Raw genomic sequence first — 18,633 nt, forward strand, 5'->3', positions numbered from 1 at the left:
GACAGGGTGTACACCTTGCCTGCCAACATTGTGGTGCTGGCTGAGAGGTTGCGCAAGCTGAAAGTCTGTAGCCATGTTTGGTGGAGTTTGCAAGTGATTTCAGAGCTGCTTAGCAGGGAGACCACAGCCCATTTGGTTTGCTTCAGCATGGGGTGGGAATGCAGAAGGCAGAGGAATCTCTGCCTCTCAAAGACTCCTTTGGGGTGACTCTTTCTGCCTTTGAAATATTAAGTTTAGCGACAATAAAAAAGAAAAAAACTTTTCTGATATCATTTCTCTTTCCATTCCTCTCTCTTTCCCTCCCCGCTCTCTCTGTTTCTCTCTCTTTCCCTCTCCAATCTCTCTGTGTGTCTCCCTCTTTCTCTCTCTTTCTGATCTAGTGTGGGGTGGTGGGAATGACATCCAGAGGCCAAAGAGCCCAGGAGCAGCGCATCTACATTCATCTGGCTGGTGGGGACATGGGGCATCCCAACACAGGCAGCTCTGCAGGAAAAGAAACTGCTTTTTTTTGCTAAGCCAAGCCGATGCAGAGTCGCATTGTAACGGGCTTCAGGAGGAGGACAGCACCCCGTCTTACACATTGTGAAGCGCATGAGTGAAAAAGTTCATTCAATCAATTCCAACATCGCGAGATGTTTTTCTTCTGCAAGAAGTTGGAATTGATTGATTGAAATGCAATGGAGAAACGTAATTGGACCTGGACTGGGGCAATGGTGTGTGTGCCCGCAGAGAGGGCTCTGTGTGCCACATCTGACATACGTACCATAGGTTTGCCATAACGGTTGTAGGGTACCTGCAGAAGTACTGCAGCTTTGTAATTACTACAGAATATTTTGAATGTTCTCAAAATGTGGTCATTAATAAACTTGCCATTTATGTGTTTTTTCCCCAATAGCTACAAAGGCTACTATTATCAAGAATGGAGGGTGCACTCCCAAATCTGCATGTCAGAATGGTAGTGCTGGATCTGGTACTGGAATGGTACCGCCCAGGCCACGATTCTTTTCACTGAAAAGTACACCAAAAGGTATTTGATCTCAGCAAGGATATAAAAGGCAGTGATTGGCTGATAGTAACTGCCATTAATGAAAAACATACTGGGGAAATGGCAGAAGATTGTTGATTCCTGTTGTTTCATATCTACAACCCCGATGATAAAAGAATTTCTATTAAAAAGCTGATATTGATTGAAAACCAACACTTAAGTTTGCAGTCACAAGGATTTTCCTTTTTTTAAGTTGGAAGTAACACTTTAAAACTATTTACTTGCTTTAGTAGATAGAAATGCCTTACAGTCCTTAAACCAAAAAGTGGATTGTAATTATTTTTCTTCTCCAGTCATTGGTTATCTTTATAATCTGAAAACAGTTTGAGATTAACTAATACAGCTCCCTGAAGATGACTTTCTATTTGAGAGGGTGGAGGGGTTTTTTGGAGTGGGGATTGGAAACTCTGTAAAATGCCTTGCCTTTTCTTTATCTCCTTGGTTAGTAATCTGTTACAGATACTGTCACCATGGTATTTGAGTAACCTGACTATGTAGATTGGAACCTTGAAGAACATAATTGCTTAATTATAAATATATTTAGCTACAAATTTATCAGTATAAAAAAAGAAGACTTGGGCCTGTTTGGGTGACAATTGGCTGTCGCTTTGTCCAAGTAGATTGAGCAGGAAAATAAAACTACTCTAAACCTAACCCTAACTACTATTTAAAAAGAGAGCATTGGCTTGCTTTCTCTCAGAAGGTTGAATTGTCCTGATAAAGAACTATTGCTAATTTGAATCTTCTCCCAATCTTCATTCTGCAGTCATAGAACTTGAAGAATACAGTTGGGATAACCATTTGTAATAGAATAATTCCATCTTCAATTTTAATTCTTTCTAAGGAAAACTTCTCCCCGTTTCTAAGAAGTCTGTAAGGGGTGTGCATAAGCGCACCATTGTACCTACCACCCCTGTCCTTTTTTATCATTACTTTTTACTTATGTTATTTATATAAACTACTATCTATACATGTTTGACAAGTAAAATAAAAATAAAATCCAGAAACTGCAGAGCACCTTCCTTAGAAAGAATTGAAAAAGCCTTCATCAGTCTGGTGCCTTCCAGATGCATAGAACCAATCGCTCCCAGCTAGCATAGCCACTTAGAAAGCTGAATATGTAGCATGCATCTGCTAACTTTAAAAAGGAGCTGATGGTTGTGCATAGTTTGAGATATACTTCATTCTTTATGTACTGTATTCTAACATAATTATTTTATGGATTTTTTTTCTTAAGGAGGAAAAGGTAAATTAACCTTAGTGAACCAATGTGTCCCCAAGTCTGATGGAACTCCAGGGAAAAAAACAAATGATCTAAGAGGAAGTCAACGATTAGGTAAAATGATCATTTCATTATTGTGTTGTATTGATATAATTAAGATTAAAACTCCATATTTTATGCCTCCTTTTCTGTTACTATTAATGAATTGGTTTGGCATTTGCTCAGTTTACAATATCTAAGTTGGGCGAATGTGGTTAAACTAGGTTTTGAATATTTTACTGAATACAGAAAGATTTTTGTCTTTTTTTTTTGGTGGTCTGGGCAAAATCCTCAATTACTGAGTAAAGTCCATTAAGATGCTAGACCAGCATTGGAGAATCTGGAATGAAGCCATAAACACTTTCTGAATAATTTAGAGTCAGTCAGTCCAACCTATTTCACAGGCAAGTTGTTAGAGAAAAATAGAAGGTGAAAGAATATATTTTATTTATTTTATGTATTAATTTTATTAAATTCCTACACTGCACAATTTACTAACTGACTCTGGGCAGTTTACAAACAATATACGTTCTATTATGTCCTTTCCTGAAGGAAAGACAAGTAGTAAATTCAGCAATTATACCAACTTGGGAACTCTGATCTCAGCTATAATTGCATATTCATTTCTGAAAGATCATGTGAAGATATTTAATTGAAAAGGTTCCACACATTTCTTATCTCAAATGAAAGTAGGGAATAAATTAAAATTTACTGGCAGACTTGTTTTCCTAAGGGTTTTCCAGAAATCAATAATTAATGATGGGCTGCTACAATTAGATTAAATCTCCTATGTGGGGAATTTTTAACTCTTCCAACAAAGTGTTCTATATTCATGCTACCCTTAGGAAAGACAGATCTTTTTGCCTAGAAATATAAATAGCAAAACACAGTAAACTTTGAATTTTGAAAATAAGAAAATGACAATGCAATCTTACATGTAGGAAAGATTTCTATGGAAAATTTCATTTTAAATAAATAAAACCAAATCCCAGATCAGAGGATTTCAAACTTATTCAGATGAGAGACAGATTCTCAGATGTCCCCAGAAGACCTAATTAAGAGACAAAACTTGAGTTATAGAAAATTGTCGACCTTTTTCACCTTACTATGTCCCTTGGTGGAATTACAATTTCTCATAGAACATAGGATCGACAGAACCAACTTTGAAAAATCCTACTCTAAAGATTGGAAAAAAGTGTATTTTTTGTAACCCCAAATTTCTTTCCACTTTTATTTTAAAATGTGACGCTGCTTGGGAGAACAAAAGATTAATTCAATGTATGTATGACTTCAGTGATGGGTCATGAGGCACAACAGTCAATGCATTCAAAAAGACCTGATATGGAATAGCATGCTTTGAGTGGAAAAGCACCCAAATCCCTTCTGATTATATTTTCACAAATACAGTGGTACCTCGGTTCTCGACCACAATCCGTTCCAGAAGTGTAGTTGAGAACCGATTTGGTTGAGAACTGAATTAATTTATCCCATAGGAAATAATGGAAATGGATTTAATTGGTTCCCAGCCCATTGACTTGCTGGGAACCAATTAAATCTACAGTATTTCCTCTATTTCCTATGGGATAAGGATCTGAGGGGACGGGGTGAGAGGGAAGGGGAGTCGGAATCCCGACACGCCCCTCCTGGCCGCCCTCTTAACAGCCTCCCAGTCTCTACCTTGTAACTGCTCCAAGCTGCAGGAAGGGTAGGGCTGGCTGCAATACCAGCAGCTTTGGGGGGCTCCTTTCCTCAGCGGTTCAGTTCGGTACCTCCAGGCAGCTGCACCAACTTTTTCCTTCCCAGCAGCGACGGCTCCGGTGGCTTACCTTCATCACATGACATTCCTGACGCTGCTGCTCCTCGTAGGGAAGCTGCCGGAGCCGCCGCCGGCGGCGGGAAGGAAAAAGTTTGTGTAGCTGCCTGGAGGTACCGAACTGAACCGCTGAGGAAAGGAGCCCCCCGAAGCTGCCGGTATTGCAGCCAGCCCTACCCTTCCTGCAGCTTGGAGCAGTTACAAGGTAGAGACTGGGAGGCTGTTAAGAGGGTGGCCAGGAGGGGCGTGTCGGGATTCCGACTCCCATTCCCTCTCACCTCATCCCCTCAGATCTTACATTTTGGATAGTAAACAAATTTTTCTGTTCAGTATCCGAATTTTTGTTTGGATACCGAAGCAAATTTTTGCAGAAAATTTTGTTTGAAATCCGAAATGTATGAAAACCAAGGCGTTTGAGAACCGAGGTACCACTGTATTCCAGAAGTAGTATCTGTCCTTTATTAAAAGCAGAATTTTTAATAAGTTGAATTAAAGCTTCTGCTTTTGATCTGTTAATGTTAATATTCAGGAACTGATACTGAGACAAATATATTGATTTCAAGATTAATAGCCTATTAATTAACATTTAAATGTTTTTGCAGGTAGGTCTAATATGATTTTTGGAAACCTTTTGTAATGTGTTCATTTTGTTGGTGAGTTACATGCCAATTTAAAATTTTATTTTTTCCAGGATCTTCAGCACAAAATGGATCCAGGCATTTATTGTCAGTATTCAGCTCTGGTAAGTAGTTTAAACTTTCCCTCTCATTTACTCCTAAATGTTTATGCCATCATAAAATATTCCAGCCCTGAAATGTATATGTAGGTATTTTAGAAACGTCACATTTATGTAAGTACATAACTTAAGATGGTGAATGTGGGTGTAATAATTTCATGAACTGCACAGGTCTCACATTTAGAGTTTGTGTACATATGCTGATCAAGCTGCATATCCCCTTTCCACTTTTTGATTGAATGTTTATGGATTGCTTGGATCAGTCATAAAAAGTTTGAATGTTTTTGTATCAGGGGTGTCAAACTAGTGGCCTGTAGGCCAGATGCGTCACACCTAGGCCACACCCAACTCAGCTCTGCGAATGGGGAAAATGTCATAAAACATCACTGTAATGTACTGTAATGCCACAGGTTTGACACTAGTGATCTATATAGATTTAATTCTGTAAACTAGAGTTTAGCTGTAAATAAAATAAAAACTGGTGGTGGGATTCACTTAAAATAACTGTCCAGCATCCTTCTAGTTCCCAACAATCTCATCAGCTTCATATATAATTAGTTCATGCTTACATTTAAAGCTGCCATCATAATCACGTTTAATTTTGTCCTGATATACTGTAATAAATATATTGTTGATTCTGTGGTTTTCTAATAAAGCAGTGTAATCAACAATTAAATAATAGTCTAGTGAGAATTAAACCCTTCCTTGAAAACCCTTTTGCTGTTTTAATGTATTTCTCTCCCCCAGCTAAATTTATAAACAAAATAAGTCAAAAACACAATTCACTAGTATTCGAAGTGAGCATTTATATTCTGAGGTTAAACCTATTATCTTATTTAATGTTTTAAATTTAATAAAGCAGTAATAATAACTGTAATGATGGCTATGTGCCCTTTGAGAAGTGCTTTAAGTCTGGCAAAAGTTCCGTACAACAATAATGCTCTTTATTAAAGATCCCACATATTTTTGAAGTTTATGTGCAAGCCCAAAATAATGGTGCAGCTGTTTTAAGAGTTGCTTTAATGATTTTGTTCATTAACTCAAACCATTACTGCTTGCATTGAAGCACTTCTTCCAAATAATTTTTAAAGGATCCAAATCCATTATAAACAACTGTAACTATTTGGTATTATATATACCTGACAAAATGTCAGCGCCAAAAATTCATCCTTATGATTTGATTATATTGAGAAAAATTGCAATGTAGTTACAACTTCAGTTTCAGTTTCTTGAAGATTAGACACAGTGAAATCAATGTTTTCAATTGGAAGATGAATAAATAATGGGGCTAAAATTATGTCAAGCTAATTTGGTCTAGTGGTTAGAGACTGGGCTAGCAAGTGGGAGATCTTGAGTTCAAGTTTCACTTTAGCCATGAAAGCCAGCTGAGGGACTTTGGGCCATTGATCACTCAGCCCAACTCACTTTACAGACTTGCTGCTATGAGGAAAAGGAGGAGGAAAATGTATTGGATGTTTGCTGCCTTGAATTATTTATAAAAATAATAAGAATGGGATACATTAAATTAATTATAGACTTCTTTATCTTTCTGAAATTTCAAGATATTCTTTTCTGCAGATTATTTGTATTTTCTTAATTGCTTCAGTTCATCATAGCCTATTTCAATGCTCTCCCCTTGACAGTTTTAGAAGAATGCGATAGGAAACCTGCAGCTCCCCCCAAAATATGTCCAGGTTGAGCACAGAGGTCAAATTGATTGGATATGTTGTCTTATGTTTTATTCCAATCAGACAAAATTAAGACAGGGTTTATTTAAAAACTGATCAGATGTCATTGATGTACATTATATAAACCCTTTACTGGTAGACAAGACTGGAGTGCCTGAAAGGGTTGACATACTAATATATTGCTTTTTAGGGAGAAACTGTTTCTTAAGCAATTGAGACTAATTGGTACATATGTCCTTATTAGGACAAGAATGAATGATGTGATTGAAGTCTTAATCATGAATGTATTTGATTAATTTTATCCAGTCAGTCAATCTTTTATTAAAGTCATGGACTAGAATTAAAAAATTAAAACATTAAAATAAAGTACGGTAAATAGAATATGACTTAATAATACATTGCAGTTAGTGGTGAGATCATCAGTCAGTAGCCAAAGTCTGCCTAATTTTACAGACAGAATAGCAGAATTTAGCTATAGGATATTGTCACAAACTAATCCAACAATAACAGCTGAACATAACAGATATCAGAATTTTCCAGGTCATTTACCCTGTGGAGTTATGAGTCCATGAATCCTTAGAGAGGGTACAATATAACATGACATGACCCGTGATTTCAGTCACCACTAACTCATAATGGGACTTTTTGGGATTGGTCCTCGAGAACAGCTATGGAAAGACTGTTACATCAGACTAGAATTGAATAACTGTATAACAGTTATGTAAGTATTTCACTGGCTTACGGAAGGTGGGGGCTGAGTGCTAAAGAAAATATTATTAGATAGAGTAAATACGTCCTGTTGGAATTCTCCTGTTGTTTATTATCTGCATTTCTAATTGTTTTCTGGACATAGAACATAATTCTTATTTGATTTGATGTTTTAAAAATATTTTAAATATTAATAGTAAAGCCAGACATGGCCCAAATGTGTAACTATTGTATAATGCTTCATGTAAAAAACACAAGAAGGCTACTCAAAACATAGTGTGGGAAAGTGTGACAGATATTAAGTACCTTAATTTTTTATCGGGCTATCTCAATTATATAAATAAGGTACAAGCTTTCAGGTTCTCATAACTTTTCATTATCCATGATTACAAACAAAATAAATCGAGTGTTAAAACCACAGACTCTTCATTTTGTCACATACTTGACACAGAAAAGGAAAGGGGATGCCGTGATGGTTTCAGCTTGCATTAATATCCATGTTTACAAAAAAGGCTGCTTACTCTGAAATGGGTGTCTTGTGAGTTAAAATCAATCCGATGAATCTAGAACTTGTCCAGGCATTAAAGAAAATAGTTATGGACCTTGATGATCCTAAATTGATATCATTTCCCCTTAAATTTGGGATAAAAGAGACAAAACTAGATACAAAGAGAATTTGGCCCTTCCCCACCTCCAACTAAGCTGTAAAGAAAAGTGACAATAATTTCAATAAGTAATGTCAAACCAGAAATAAAATAAAACTGCTTGATCTATAGTTGTATGAAGGAGAGAAATTATTCTAGTGTCATGAAAATGACATCCCATCTACCTTTCTACTAAACCATTTTCTTCTTGAACTTGATGTGCTAAACACAGACATCACAATTCATCAACTTAGATTTCTTGCCCAAACTGAGATTCTTTCATACATGTTATATGGTACATGTTTCTACTGATATAGATATGTTTTTCTTGCCTTTCTCTGTGTCCAGTTGTTTATATAAGTTGTGTTAGATTGTTTAGGGAAAATATATCATCCACAAAACAAACCTAATAGAGAGTAAGGTGTGAGTAGTGTCAGCAATGGACTGTTCAGGCAAACAAACCAGACTAGTAAACTTAGAATACATATATTACATACAGATATACAGTAGAATCATCTCTATAAACTCCAAATCACAAATATAATATCATATCAAATACAAACCAGTTACATCAGCACACAGCTCTATACACATAGTAACTATCAGTAATACTCCCCCAAACAGGAACTCCATTAGTTCCCTCTTATGGCCAACAGCCGCACTGCTCTTAAAGATATATCACTTTAACATACATTTATAGTTTATATCAGGGGTCTCAAACGCAATTTACCCGGGGGCCGCTGGAGGTAGAGTCTGGGTGAGGTTGGACCGCATCAGGTTTTCCGCAAGAAAAGCTCTTACAAAAACATTCCAATGTTATCAAATGTCTTTATTTTTTCATCTTATTTTGTGTTAAAAAATAAAAATAAATTAACAAATTCATAATAAATAAATAAATAAATCAGTAATAAATAAAAAGATGATGATGATGATAATAATACAGCAGATATACTATAGGAGAAGACTGAAGAAACCTCATATAGTTGCTGACTAGAGAAATGTAATTATTATTCAGATTCAAATGTCTGTATTAACAGTTCTTTAACATTTAACTTTCTGAACATGAATGGAACATTGAACATAAACTGTTTTGAACATGGCTTCTTCTGCCTACTTCTTGCTGCTAGAGATCTGTTAGTGCTTACTCTCGCATAGACGAGCTACATTTGGCTTAAGGGAGGAAGCAGCTGAGACTCTCAGTAGGGCTTGAAGATGCTCATCAGTAGGTCTGGACCTATACTTGGACTTATTGAAGTTCAAGGTAGAAAAGGGCTTTTCGCACAAGTATGTGCTCCCAAAAGGACACATGGTCCGCTTGAACATTCGGGAAAGCTCAGGGAAGCTTTGGGGCAATTCTCTCAAAAATTGCCCGAACTTTGTATTTCCTTGCTGCTCAACAGGCCCTGTAAGATATAGGGAATATTTTATATTCTCTTAAATTTAACAAGGGACTCTATGTAATTCTCCTGTCGTGAATAGGTTGCTGTTGCTTCAGCTTTTGGCTGGTGTCATTTGGATTGACCTACCTACCTGCACGAATGAAAAACTAATTAAAACAGCCTCATGTTGGCATTTATTTTCCTGAATGTGCTTGCAGAATTTCCCACCTCTTACATCATTGATCTTATTAAATCCTTGCCAGATTTTAGACTATTTTTTAAAATTCTCTGCGGATGTACTTGTTATATAACAAGTACAGTAATTGGGGGGGGGGAAAAAGCAGGAGTTGCACCTCTGCTCCGTTATTTTACGGGTTTGAGAAAAGGCTCAAATGGCTGGAGATATATATATACTCTCTATATATACAGTGGTACCTCTACTTAAGAACTTAATTCATTCCGTGACCAGGTTCTTAAGTAGAAACGTTTGTAAGTAGAAGCAATTTTTCCCATAGGAATCAATGTAAAAGCAAATAATGCGTGCAAACCCATTAGGAAAGAAATAAAAGCTCGGAATTGGGGTGGGAGGAGGAGGAGGAAGAAGAAGAGGAGGAGGAGAGTCACTGCTGAAGGAAGGTGAGGTGAGGGGAATCAAAAATATCCAAAACTTTAAAGCTTAAAAAAAAAGAGGGACTGAGAGGTGGCGAGGAGAAGCATGTGCCTCACATACACCCGGCCTGAGGCTGCCTCCCATACACTGCGCCAGAGAGAGAAACCCAGGCAGGCCAGAGGGGGGAACCTCCTGCTCCTTTGACCGAAAGGTTACTGCTATCTGCTTCCTCTTCCTTCCAATGCTGAAGGGCTCCCCTCTCCTCTCGCTCGCTTTGTAGCCGGCACCTTTCCTTCACTGTGGTGACTCTTCGGTTTGGCTGAAACCGAGTTGATCTGGCCAGGGCGAAGTGCCCCCTTTTGTCTTTCCATGCCCAAACGCTTTGGGAGGCAACCTCACCCCAGGTGTATGGGAGGCAGCACTAGGGAGACATCACAGCGAAGTGGTTTATTCCTTCTCCAATGCCCAGAGAAAGAAAAATGCTTCATTTGCTCTGGACTGCCAAAGCCTCCTTAAGTGCCACCGAAAGGTTCCTTTGATAGCCCAGAAAAGCCCAAGATGCCGGGATTAATGGGGCAATGGCAGGAAACTGGCCGGGCCTTCGTGCTGCTCTCAAATTTCCTGGGAAATGTTTCCGGGCTCAGGTTCTTAAGTAGAAAATGGTTCTTAAGTAGAGGCAAAAAATCTGGAACACCTGGTTCTTATCTAGAAAAATTCTTAAGAACATAACATAAGAACATAAAAAGGCCCATGCTGAATCAGGCCAAAGCCCATCGAGTCCAGCATTCTGTATCACACAGTGGGCCACCCATTGTCCATGGAGATCTTGAGCAGAAAAGGAAGGCAAGACCCTCCCTTTCCCCTGACCCCCAACAAATGGTACTCAAGGGAATCCTGCCTGCCTCAACCAACATAGAGGCGGCACATGGACATATGTTTCAATAACCAACCGATACACTTGGCATTCATGAATCTGTCTAATCCTGCCTTGAAGGTATCAAGGCTGACAGCTGTCACGACCTCTTCTGGAAGTGAATTCCATAAACCAACAACCCTCTGGATGAAGAAATATTTCCCTTGATTTGTCCTCACTTTCTTACCTATGAGCTTTAGGGAGTGCCCCCTTGTCCTAGTATTATGTGATAGAGAAAATAATTTTTCTCTATCCACCTTTTCTATCCCATGCATGATTTTATACACTTCGATCAAGTCACCCCTTAAACGCCCGTCTTTCAAGGCTGAAGAGACCAAGGCGTTGCAACCTGGTATCATAAGGGAGGTGCTCCATTTCCTTTATCATTCTTGTTTCCCTTTTTTGCACCTTTTCCAGTTCCATTATAGCCTTCTTGAGATGCGGTGACCAGAACTATACACCGTACTCCAAATGTGGTCTCACCATCGATTTGTACAGAGGCAATACAACACTTACTGACTTATTTAAGTAGAGGCGTTCTTAGGTAGAGGTACCACTGTACAATACTTCATACAGAGAATACCACTGTTAAATGAAGCCTATGTTCGTGCATGTCTTGAAATTAATTCAGTCCATTTTTTAATATTTTGGGGGATCTCCTTGTACTACTTTGTTGCTTTTTCATAACCAGTTCAGCATTTTTGAAACATCTGTTACAAGTTTTCCCATTTGGAAAATTAGAATCAGTGAATCAAAAATTTGTGGGTCCTGCCTGGCATGCAAAATTGGCTTAATGGTTTTTTCTCCCTTCTGAAATATACCTGGCAACTTATTATGACAAGTTCCTAACTGATACAGCTTAAACCATTTATGCTACATTAAGATTACTGCCTACGTAATAATAGTAGCACTAAATTAAAGCAATATACAAAATTAGCCGAACCTTATAAGCAAAGAACACTGTTTAATATTTTTATAAACAAACAGAGAATATTGATACAGCCACAAACAACAAATCTACTAGATCAAATTACTTGATCAAAAAAGAGTCAAAATGTTGTTCTCTATTCTTGCTGGGCCAAATAGCTTTCAAGATAATGAACATAGAATTCAATTTACTAAAAACTGTTAATATAAGGAATGGTCTTAATCCATTTTGTGGAACGTTAAATCTTCTCCTCTAGTGGTCCTGAAAACTGAATGACATGATCTGTGACATTACTGGCTGGTGTATTCAGTTTGGGAGACCACCCACTTCTTTCTCCTCCCGCTTTCTGTTGCCACTGTACCACACATTTGATTAAACCTGAGCAGTGTGATGTAATTCAGAGCTGCTTCTAAATCACAGAGCAGTTTTATTCTCAGTGCGAGCTTTGTTTTTGCTGGTAGGCAACGAAGCTGGCAGCAGCTTGTGGATGTAGTATTTTCCTTCCTGGATTCTTTTAATTTTTCACCTGTTTGTGGAATCTTAGTAGAGAAACGGAGAGAGGTTTGCTTATCTGGCCAGCTACTCCATGTCTTCAAAGCTGAGTTACAAAAATAGTATGTGACAGTATATGGAGAATGTTTCCTGGTTGTTTTTCTTCCAATTCCTCTAAAGACATGTTATGGTCCCCAAAATTCTCCTTATCCAACATGCATGTTCGACTAACTGCAAAAGGATTACTCCGGAATCTTTGGCTTCCCTCTGGATATAGGAGAAGCACAGTTGTTATTCATGCAGGTTAGTATATTTTCCCGTGTGTGCCTGGGGGACATCTTGTTGACATCTGTGGCTGTTAATAGCAACTAGGAATTGTTCGGTGTGCATTTCTTTCTCACAATGTTTATCCTTAGAAAATCCAGCAATCCATTTTTCAGTAGCTGAATGTAATGTGTGTCTGTTTATATGTGGCTACCTATAGTGATTGTGTGTTAAGCATGACACACGTGTAATGTGTTTAGAAGTGTTTAAAAAACATGATTTTAAGGTGAATTTTTGTATGTCAATAACATGCAGTGCTTCCCAGGGGCCCTTAACAGATGTTTGTAGGTGTTAGGAGTTTTGAATTTCAATTCTATATCTTTCTTAATCTCTTTTGAATGATATGTACATGGAATTCTGAAAATCTGTGCATGGATTTAGAGAAAAAATTCTATATTAGGAATCTCAATTCTAAGGCACATTGCTATGTAATACAATTTTACAATTGCAATTAACGAGAATGGACTTTATTCTTCTAAAATGGACAGATTCATTTTGTTCCACACTTTTCTTCATTTGAGTAGCGATTAGAAAGAAAAAAAGGGGACTTTTGGCATACAGATTTTAAAATAGTCTACAGCAAATTATATAAATTATTCAAAGCTTTCTATTATTGTTTTATTCATGTCTGTTCTCAAGCATGAAATTCTGACTATGCTTCTTATTTCTGTCTCTTCATTCTGCAGGCAATTCCTTTTCAGCCTGCCTGAAACATCTAGTATAGAAATCTTTTCCAACAAGAGAGAATTTTGAGTATTTTTCATATTCAGGTTAGCACAGCAGTGCCCATGGCTTTTCTAATCTTTTCTCTGTGTTCATGGACATGCAAAAAAGAACTATTTGTATTCCCCTTCAGTAGCTTAGCACAATAGCCAGTCTAAATCCACAATAAAGCTTAATTGTTATAGTTTTGACTGTTTCCTAGGAAATAAATTGACTAATCAATCATGGACTGCATCTGAAACACCAAAATTTGTTGTTTAGGTAGCTTTGTATACTTTCTGCTTAACAGTCTCTCAATAGTAAGTGCTGGAAAGATTAGAAAACTGAAAAAACAGAATACAGATGTAAACGTGTACAGTATACTGTATGTAATTTGCAATTATCTCAGTAGCTTGATTTAAATAACTGCGTATGTCAGGGCTGCTAGGCGTATAATCATTTCAACATTGACTATCATTTGTTCTCTTCTGATATGACTCGAATATATTTCTGAATCCAAAGTGAATTTTCAAAATGTGCTTGCAACATTTTTTAACAAAATGGGCTTATCTATGGTGTCTAGAAGTGAATCCATAGAGAATAGCATATTGGGATGACTATGGATATGTCTTTAATATGCAGACTAAACAGAGTTGAGCATGGTATGGAAAATTTACAAAACATAGAAACAGATTATTGACCTCATTGGTCATATTACTGTTTGTTAAGTAGGTAAATGCAAATATTCTGTTCAGCCTTCTTTGCAAATAATTTGCTGGTAAGAGCTGTTGCCCAAGGAGTTGGCATCTAGTAAACCTGGATTCATTAATGGATTTATGAAAAGGGGGGGGGAGGAGAGGGAGAGAGAGAGAGAGGGGGATGGAATGAATCTGAGCATAACCATTCTTTGTAATCCTTGTCAGAATATTTGTTACTGTCTTGTATGAAAATAAGTCCGTGCTCTGGCACTAATTACATCATGGCATAAATACTCATAAAACTGCAATATGAGTTTGGTTATAAGATGCTGAATTAGAATTGCCATTGAAATGAATCAGAGATAGGTCATCAAAACATAATTGATCAATAATGTGTACCTTTACTTTTTTTGCTTAAGTAGTGCTTTTGAAGAATCATTCCCTCCAGCATGAGAGGAAGGAATGTGGTGATATTAATCTGTGCTATCTGATTATTTAAAGACATTGATGCTATTGACTGTGGTGTGGTGAAGAGGAAACAATTATAGAATAGAAGCAGCAAGTACGAAACTTCTAATTGAGGTTAAACATATTCCATCAGCTTCTGGGGAAATATCAGGTTGGAAATTTAAAAAAGGTTTTGTGCAATGTTTGACTTGTCAACTTTAAGATGCGTGGACTTCAAGTCCCAGAATTCATCAACTTTCAGGAGAATCTGGGAGTTAAAATCCACACATCTTAAAAGTTGCCATGTTTGCAAAACACTGGTTTAGTCAAATTAGATATTGCTATGGGGTTTTGTATAAAATTATTATTTTCAATCAAAACTTCGACTTAAGAACACAATTCAGCAAAAGAATGTCCATTGATAAGCAAGATGGTTCGTTAAATGAATGTCACCCCATTTTGCAATCTTTCTTTCTATAGTTCTTAAATGAATCACTGCAGTTGTTAAGTTAGTGTTATGGTTATTAATTGAATCTGATTCTCCATTTACTTTACTTGTCAGAAGGTTGCAAAAGGAGACCATGGGACACTGCAGCTGTCATAAATAAGAAGCAATTGCCAAGTTTCCAAATTTTGATTATGGGATGCTGCAACAGTCTTAAGTGTGAAAATGGTCATAAGTTATTTTTTTCAGTGCCTTTGTAACTTTGAATGGTCACTGAAGAAACAATTGTAAGTTGAGAACTATCTGTACCAGTTTGCCTGTCAGCTTCAGGTACCATGCTTTGATTCCAAAATACAACTACTGTACAGTACTTTGGTTTACTTTACAGAGGGTGTGTGTGTGTGTGTTAAGAATTTGGGTACTAAATTTCACTTCATGTTTGCTATTCTAAATCTAGAGCAGGTCTGTGGTTTGCACACAAACTTATTTAGGTACCAACCAGGCTAACTAAAGATAGAACTAGAGAAGTTCTAAAAATGTAACTAGAATTCCTGAAAAGCTGTGTATTTGTATGAAGTCTTCATTAGAAAATAATTGGTGAGATCTGTTTTGCAGAAGAGACGGAGTAATGACACGGACACAAGAGCTGGATTTAAAACTGGGTCATTTTTATTAAAATAAATTAGCATAATTTATTTAACTAAATTAGCATAAATTAACATATTTAAATATGACCCAAACAATGGACCTGCAGGGTCAAACAATTGCTTCCGGGGCGGAAATGACGTAGCAATCAACATTCCTGGGCAACTATGGGCGTAGCTCGATGCTAGTCCAGGTGAGGGACCACTCCCTCACCTGAGACCCTGCCATGCACTTGCATGAGGGGGGTCCCGCCGGCTAACCCCTACCCGGGGGCTTCAAGGTGCGGGACCCAAAGACAGGTTCCCCACAACTGCTCAGGTAGCACCCCACCATGAGCTTGGAGAGAACCTGTCAATCATCCCCAAAGATGCCCAAGGGAGAACGCGCAGTTGCTAACCACCACCCAGTTTTCCGCCCCTAACCTGCCTACCCAAATGACCAAGGGTAAGCCAATTAGCCTAAAAAGGTGCAAGCACCCCCTAACCGCTTATCCCCTTCCCCAGTGTGGAATGGGCGAAAAAACGGCCCAGCTAAAAGGCCAAACCGCAAAAAATTCCCATTCGGCCCCCTAGGGCGACCCATAATAGCACACTGCAAACATAGGGAGGGCGGGCGGGTGTCTGCTCTTCTGACGTGGCCCGGGCGAACAGGCCGAACCTGGGCCTGCACGCCCTTTTATAGGGCTGGCAAGCCCCGCCCGGCCACGTCAGCAATCAGGCCACCCTGGCCTGACTCTCGGCCGAAGCCCCGCAATCTCGCGAGACTTCAGCCGAGATCCAAGATGGCGGCGGCCATGTGTCCGTGTCGTCCCGACCCTCCTGCAAAAGGCACCTGCCGGTAAGTCTGCTGGTGCTATTTTATTAAAAAGATATATTTTTATGATTTTTGAACTAGTTTCTATTCTGATTTTTAGACAAATAAATATTAATATAGTTACATTTTACCAGCAGGTTAGGGATGAACATAGCTATTCTTTAACTATGAGCATTGTCATTGTGTGATGGATAGTCCAAAAACTGAAACATGTCCTTTATCTTGAAATAGGTTGTTTCATCATTTCTAGATGTATTTCAGCACTATTCTGATGTTGCCAGAAATGTTGCAAACACTCAGTGGGGCCATCTAGCTGTTGGCTGTGAAATAATCCTCTAAGTCAGAATCCTTTAAAATCAGAACAGCTGGTTTTAATTCAAAACAGTTTCGGTTTGAAATATTCGCAGTTCGATGAAACTGACATGCCAGTTGCAAGATTGAACTGAATAATCACAAGTGGGTATCTTTCCTGTGATAGAAGGACAGTTTATTTTTATGGAAACATTTGCTCACAGTTGCTGATCCAAGGTGCAAACCTCCTACACAGTTAGAAATAACTTGCCTTTAAATAACTTGACATAGCTCCAGGATACGGATTTGCTTACCTTCTATATTTAATACGAGTATGTTTTGTACCCTTCTTCTGAGCTTGATATCAAGAGTCAATATAGTATATTGGTTTGGTTGTTGGAATCAAGTTGAAGTTCAATCTCAGTCCCAGAAATTCACTTGGTGATTTTGGGTCAATTACCATACAGATTTATTGTTCTGAAGGTAAACGTGAAGGGAAATCTTTCTGTAAACTCTTTTCAAGCACCTGAAGGAAAAGTTGACAATCATTGTAATCAACAAACAACTGTCAATTATTATATAAGTGATGTAAGGCTTGATTAAAACCATAGAGAGTCCTGAAGTTACAAACAATAATTGGGGCCCCATTTCAAGCACCCACTCACCCATCTTTCTTTGTGTTAATTTCTATTCTCTCTGCATAAACAAAATCAATTTATGCAGACACCAAACAAAAATATTATTTTAGTCAGGTAGTCTTCAAATTATGACCCCAGTTGAGGACAAAATTTCTGTTACTGTGTGAGACAATTGGGTTTGATTGTATCAGTGAAATCTCGCCCGGCTGTCACAGTTGTTAAGTATTCACTGTAGTTGTTAAGTTAGTAACACATTTGTTACCTGAATCTGGCTTCCCCACTGACTTTGCTTGTCAGAAAGTCACAAAAGGTGATCACATGACCTCAGGACACTGCAACTGTCATAAATACCAAGTTGCCAAGCATACAAATTTTTATCACATGACCACGGGGATTGCTGCAATGGTTGTAAGTGTGAAAAAATGGTCGTAAGTCACCTTTTCAGTGCCATTGTAATTTTGAACAATCCCTGAACAAACGGTTATAAGTTGAGGACTTATCAGTGATGGCGAACCTATGGCATGGGTGCCACAGGTGGCACACCTTGCCATATCTGCTAGCACATGAGCTGTTGCCCTAGCTCAGCTCCAACATGTATGTGTGTGCAGACCAGCTGATTTTTGTCTCACACGGAGGCTCTCTGGGTTCTCTGGGGGATGGGGGAAGGGTGTTTTACCCTCCCCCAGCTCCAGGAGCCTGGGAAGGGCGAAACACGAGCCTACTGGGCCCACCAGAAGTTTGAAAACAGGCCATTTCTGTCCTCCAGGTGCCTCCAGGGGGTGTGGGAAGCTGTTTTCACCCTTCCCAGGCATTGAATTATGAGTATAGGCACTCAAGCATGTACGATGGCATGCGCCTACCTTCTTTCGGCACCCAAGGAAAAAAAGGTTTGCCATCACTGTCCTATATTGTATTTTTAACGTTTATGAATTTAATAGCCTTTATATTGTTTTAATTCTTGACTGGGAATTACTCAGAATTTAGATGCAGCTATACAACAGCTAGGACAGGGACGGTAGGCCTGCTGACGCGCTTATGCATACCCCATGTAGCTTCTTTCTCATTGTTAAGAGGTTTGCAGCTATCCACACCTTTCATGGTGCAGTTCTATGAATTTAACAGTATGAATTCAGTACATGTCTTCATTAAGTATAGGGTTGCAATCTAAACCCTGTCCAATATCCTTTTAAAGCCTTGCTTCTGGCATGTCACCTGAGATGTTTCAGTGTTATGGTTGAAAGCTATTCTGAGTTTAGAAGACTGGCACTTACAGAGAGCCCCAAACATTTGCAGCTATATTTCCATCTTTGAATTACCCTTCAATTTAATACCAAATTTTCTTCTTTGACATTTGTTTGTTAGTGTTTAATATCTGTTAACACTACTTACCTCCATGTAAATTACTGGAGGGCT

The 18,633-nt window shown here is 38.3% G+C and overlaps 1 protein-coding gene across 3 annotated transcripts in view; it reads left to right on the forward strand.

The window, feature by feature from the left end:
• The window catches only part of MTUS1 (microtubule associated scaffold protein 1), a 121,695-nt gene that overhangs the window by 60,461 nt on the left and 42,601 nt on the right, over nt 1-18,633 (forward strand). For all 3 annotated transcript variants that reach the window (XM_070757619.1, XM_070757621.1, XM_070757620.1), the window contains 3 exons: nt 896-1,027; nt 2,283-2,381; nt 4,811-4,861. In XM_070757619.1, coding sequence (XP_070613720.1) covers nt 896-1,027; nt 2,283-2,381; nt 4,811-4,861 — 282 coding nt within the window. The remainder of the gene's footprint in view (nt 1-895; nt 1,028-2,282; nt 2,382-4,810; nt 4,862-18,633) is intronic.

This window comes from Erythrolamprus reginae, chromosome 7 (genome assembly GCF_031021105.1).
Source record: "Erythrolamprus reginae isolate rEryReg1 chromosome 7, rEryReg1.hap1, whole genome shotgun sequence".
In the NCBI taxonomy this organism is placed as follows: Eukaryota; Metazoa; Chordata; class Lepidosauria; order Squamata; family Dipsadidae; genus Erythrolamprus; species Erythrolamprus reginae.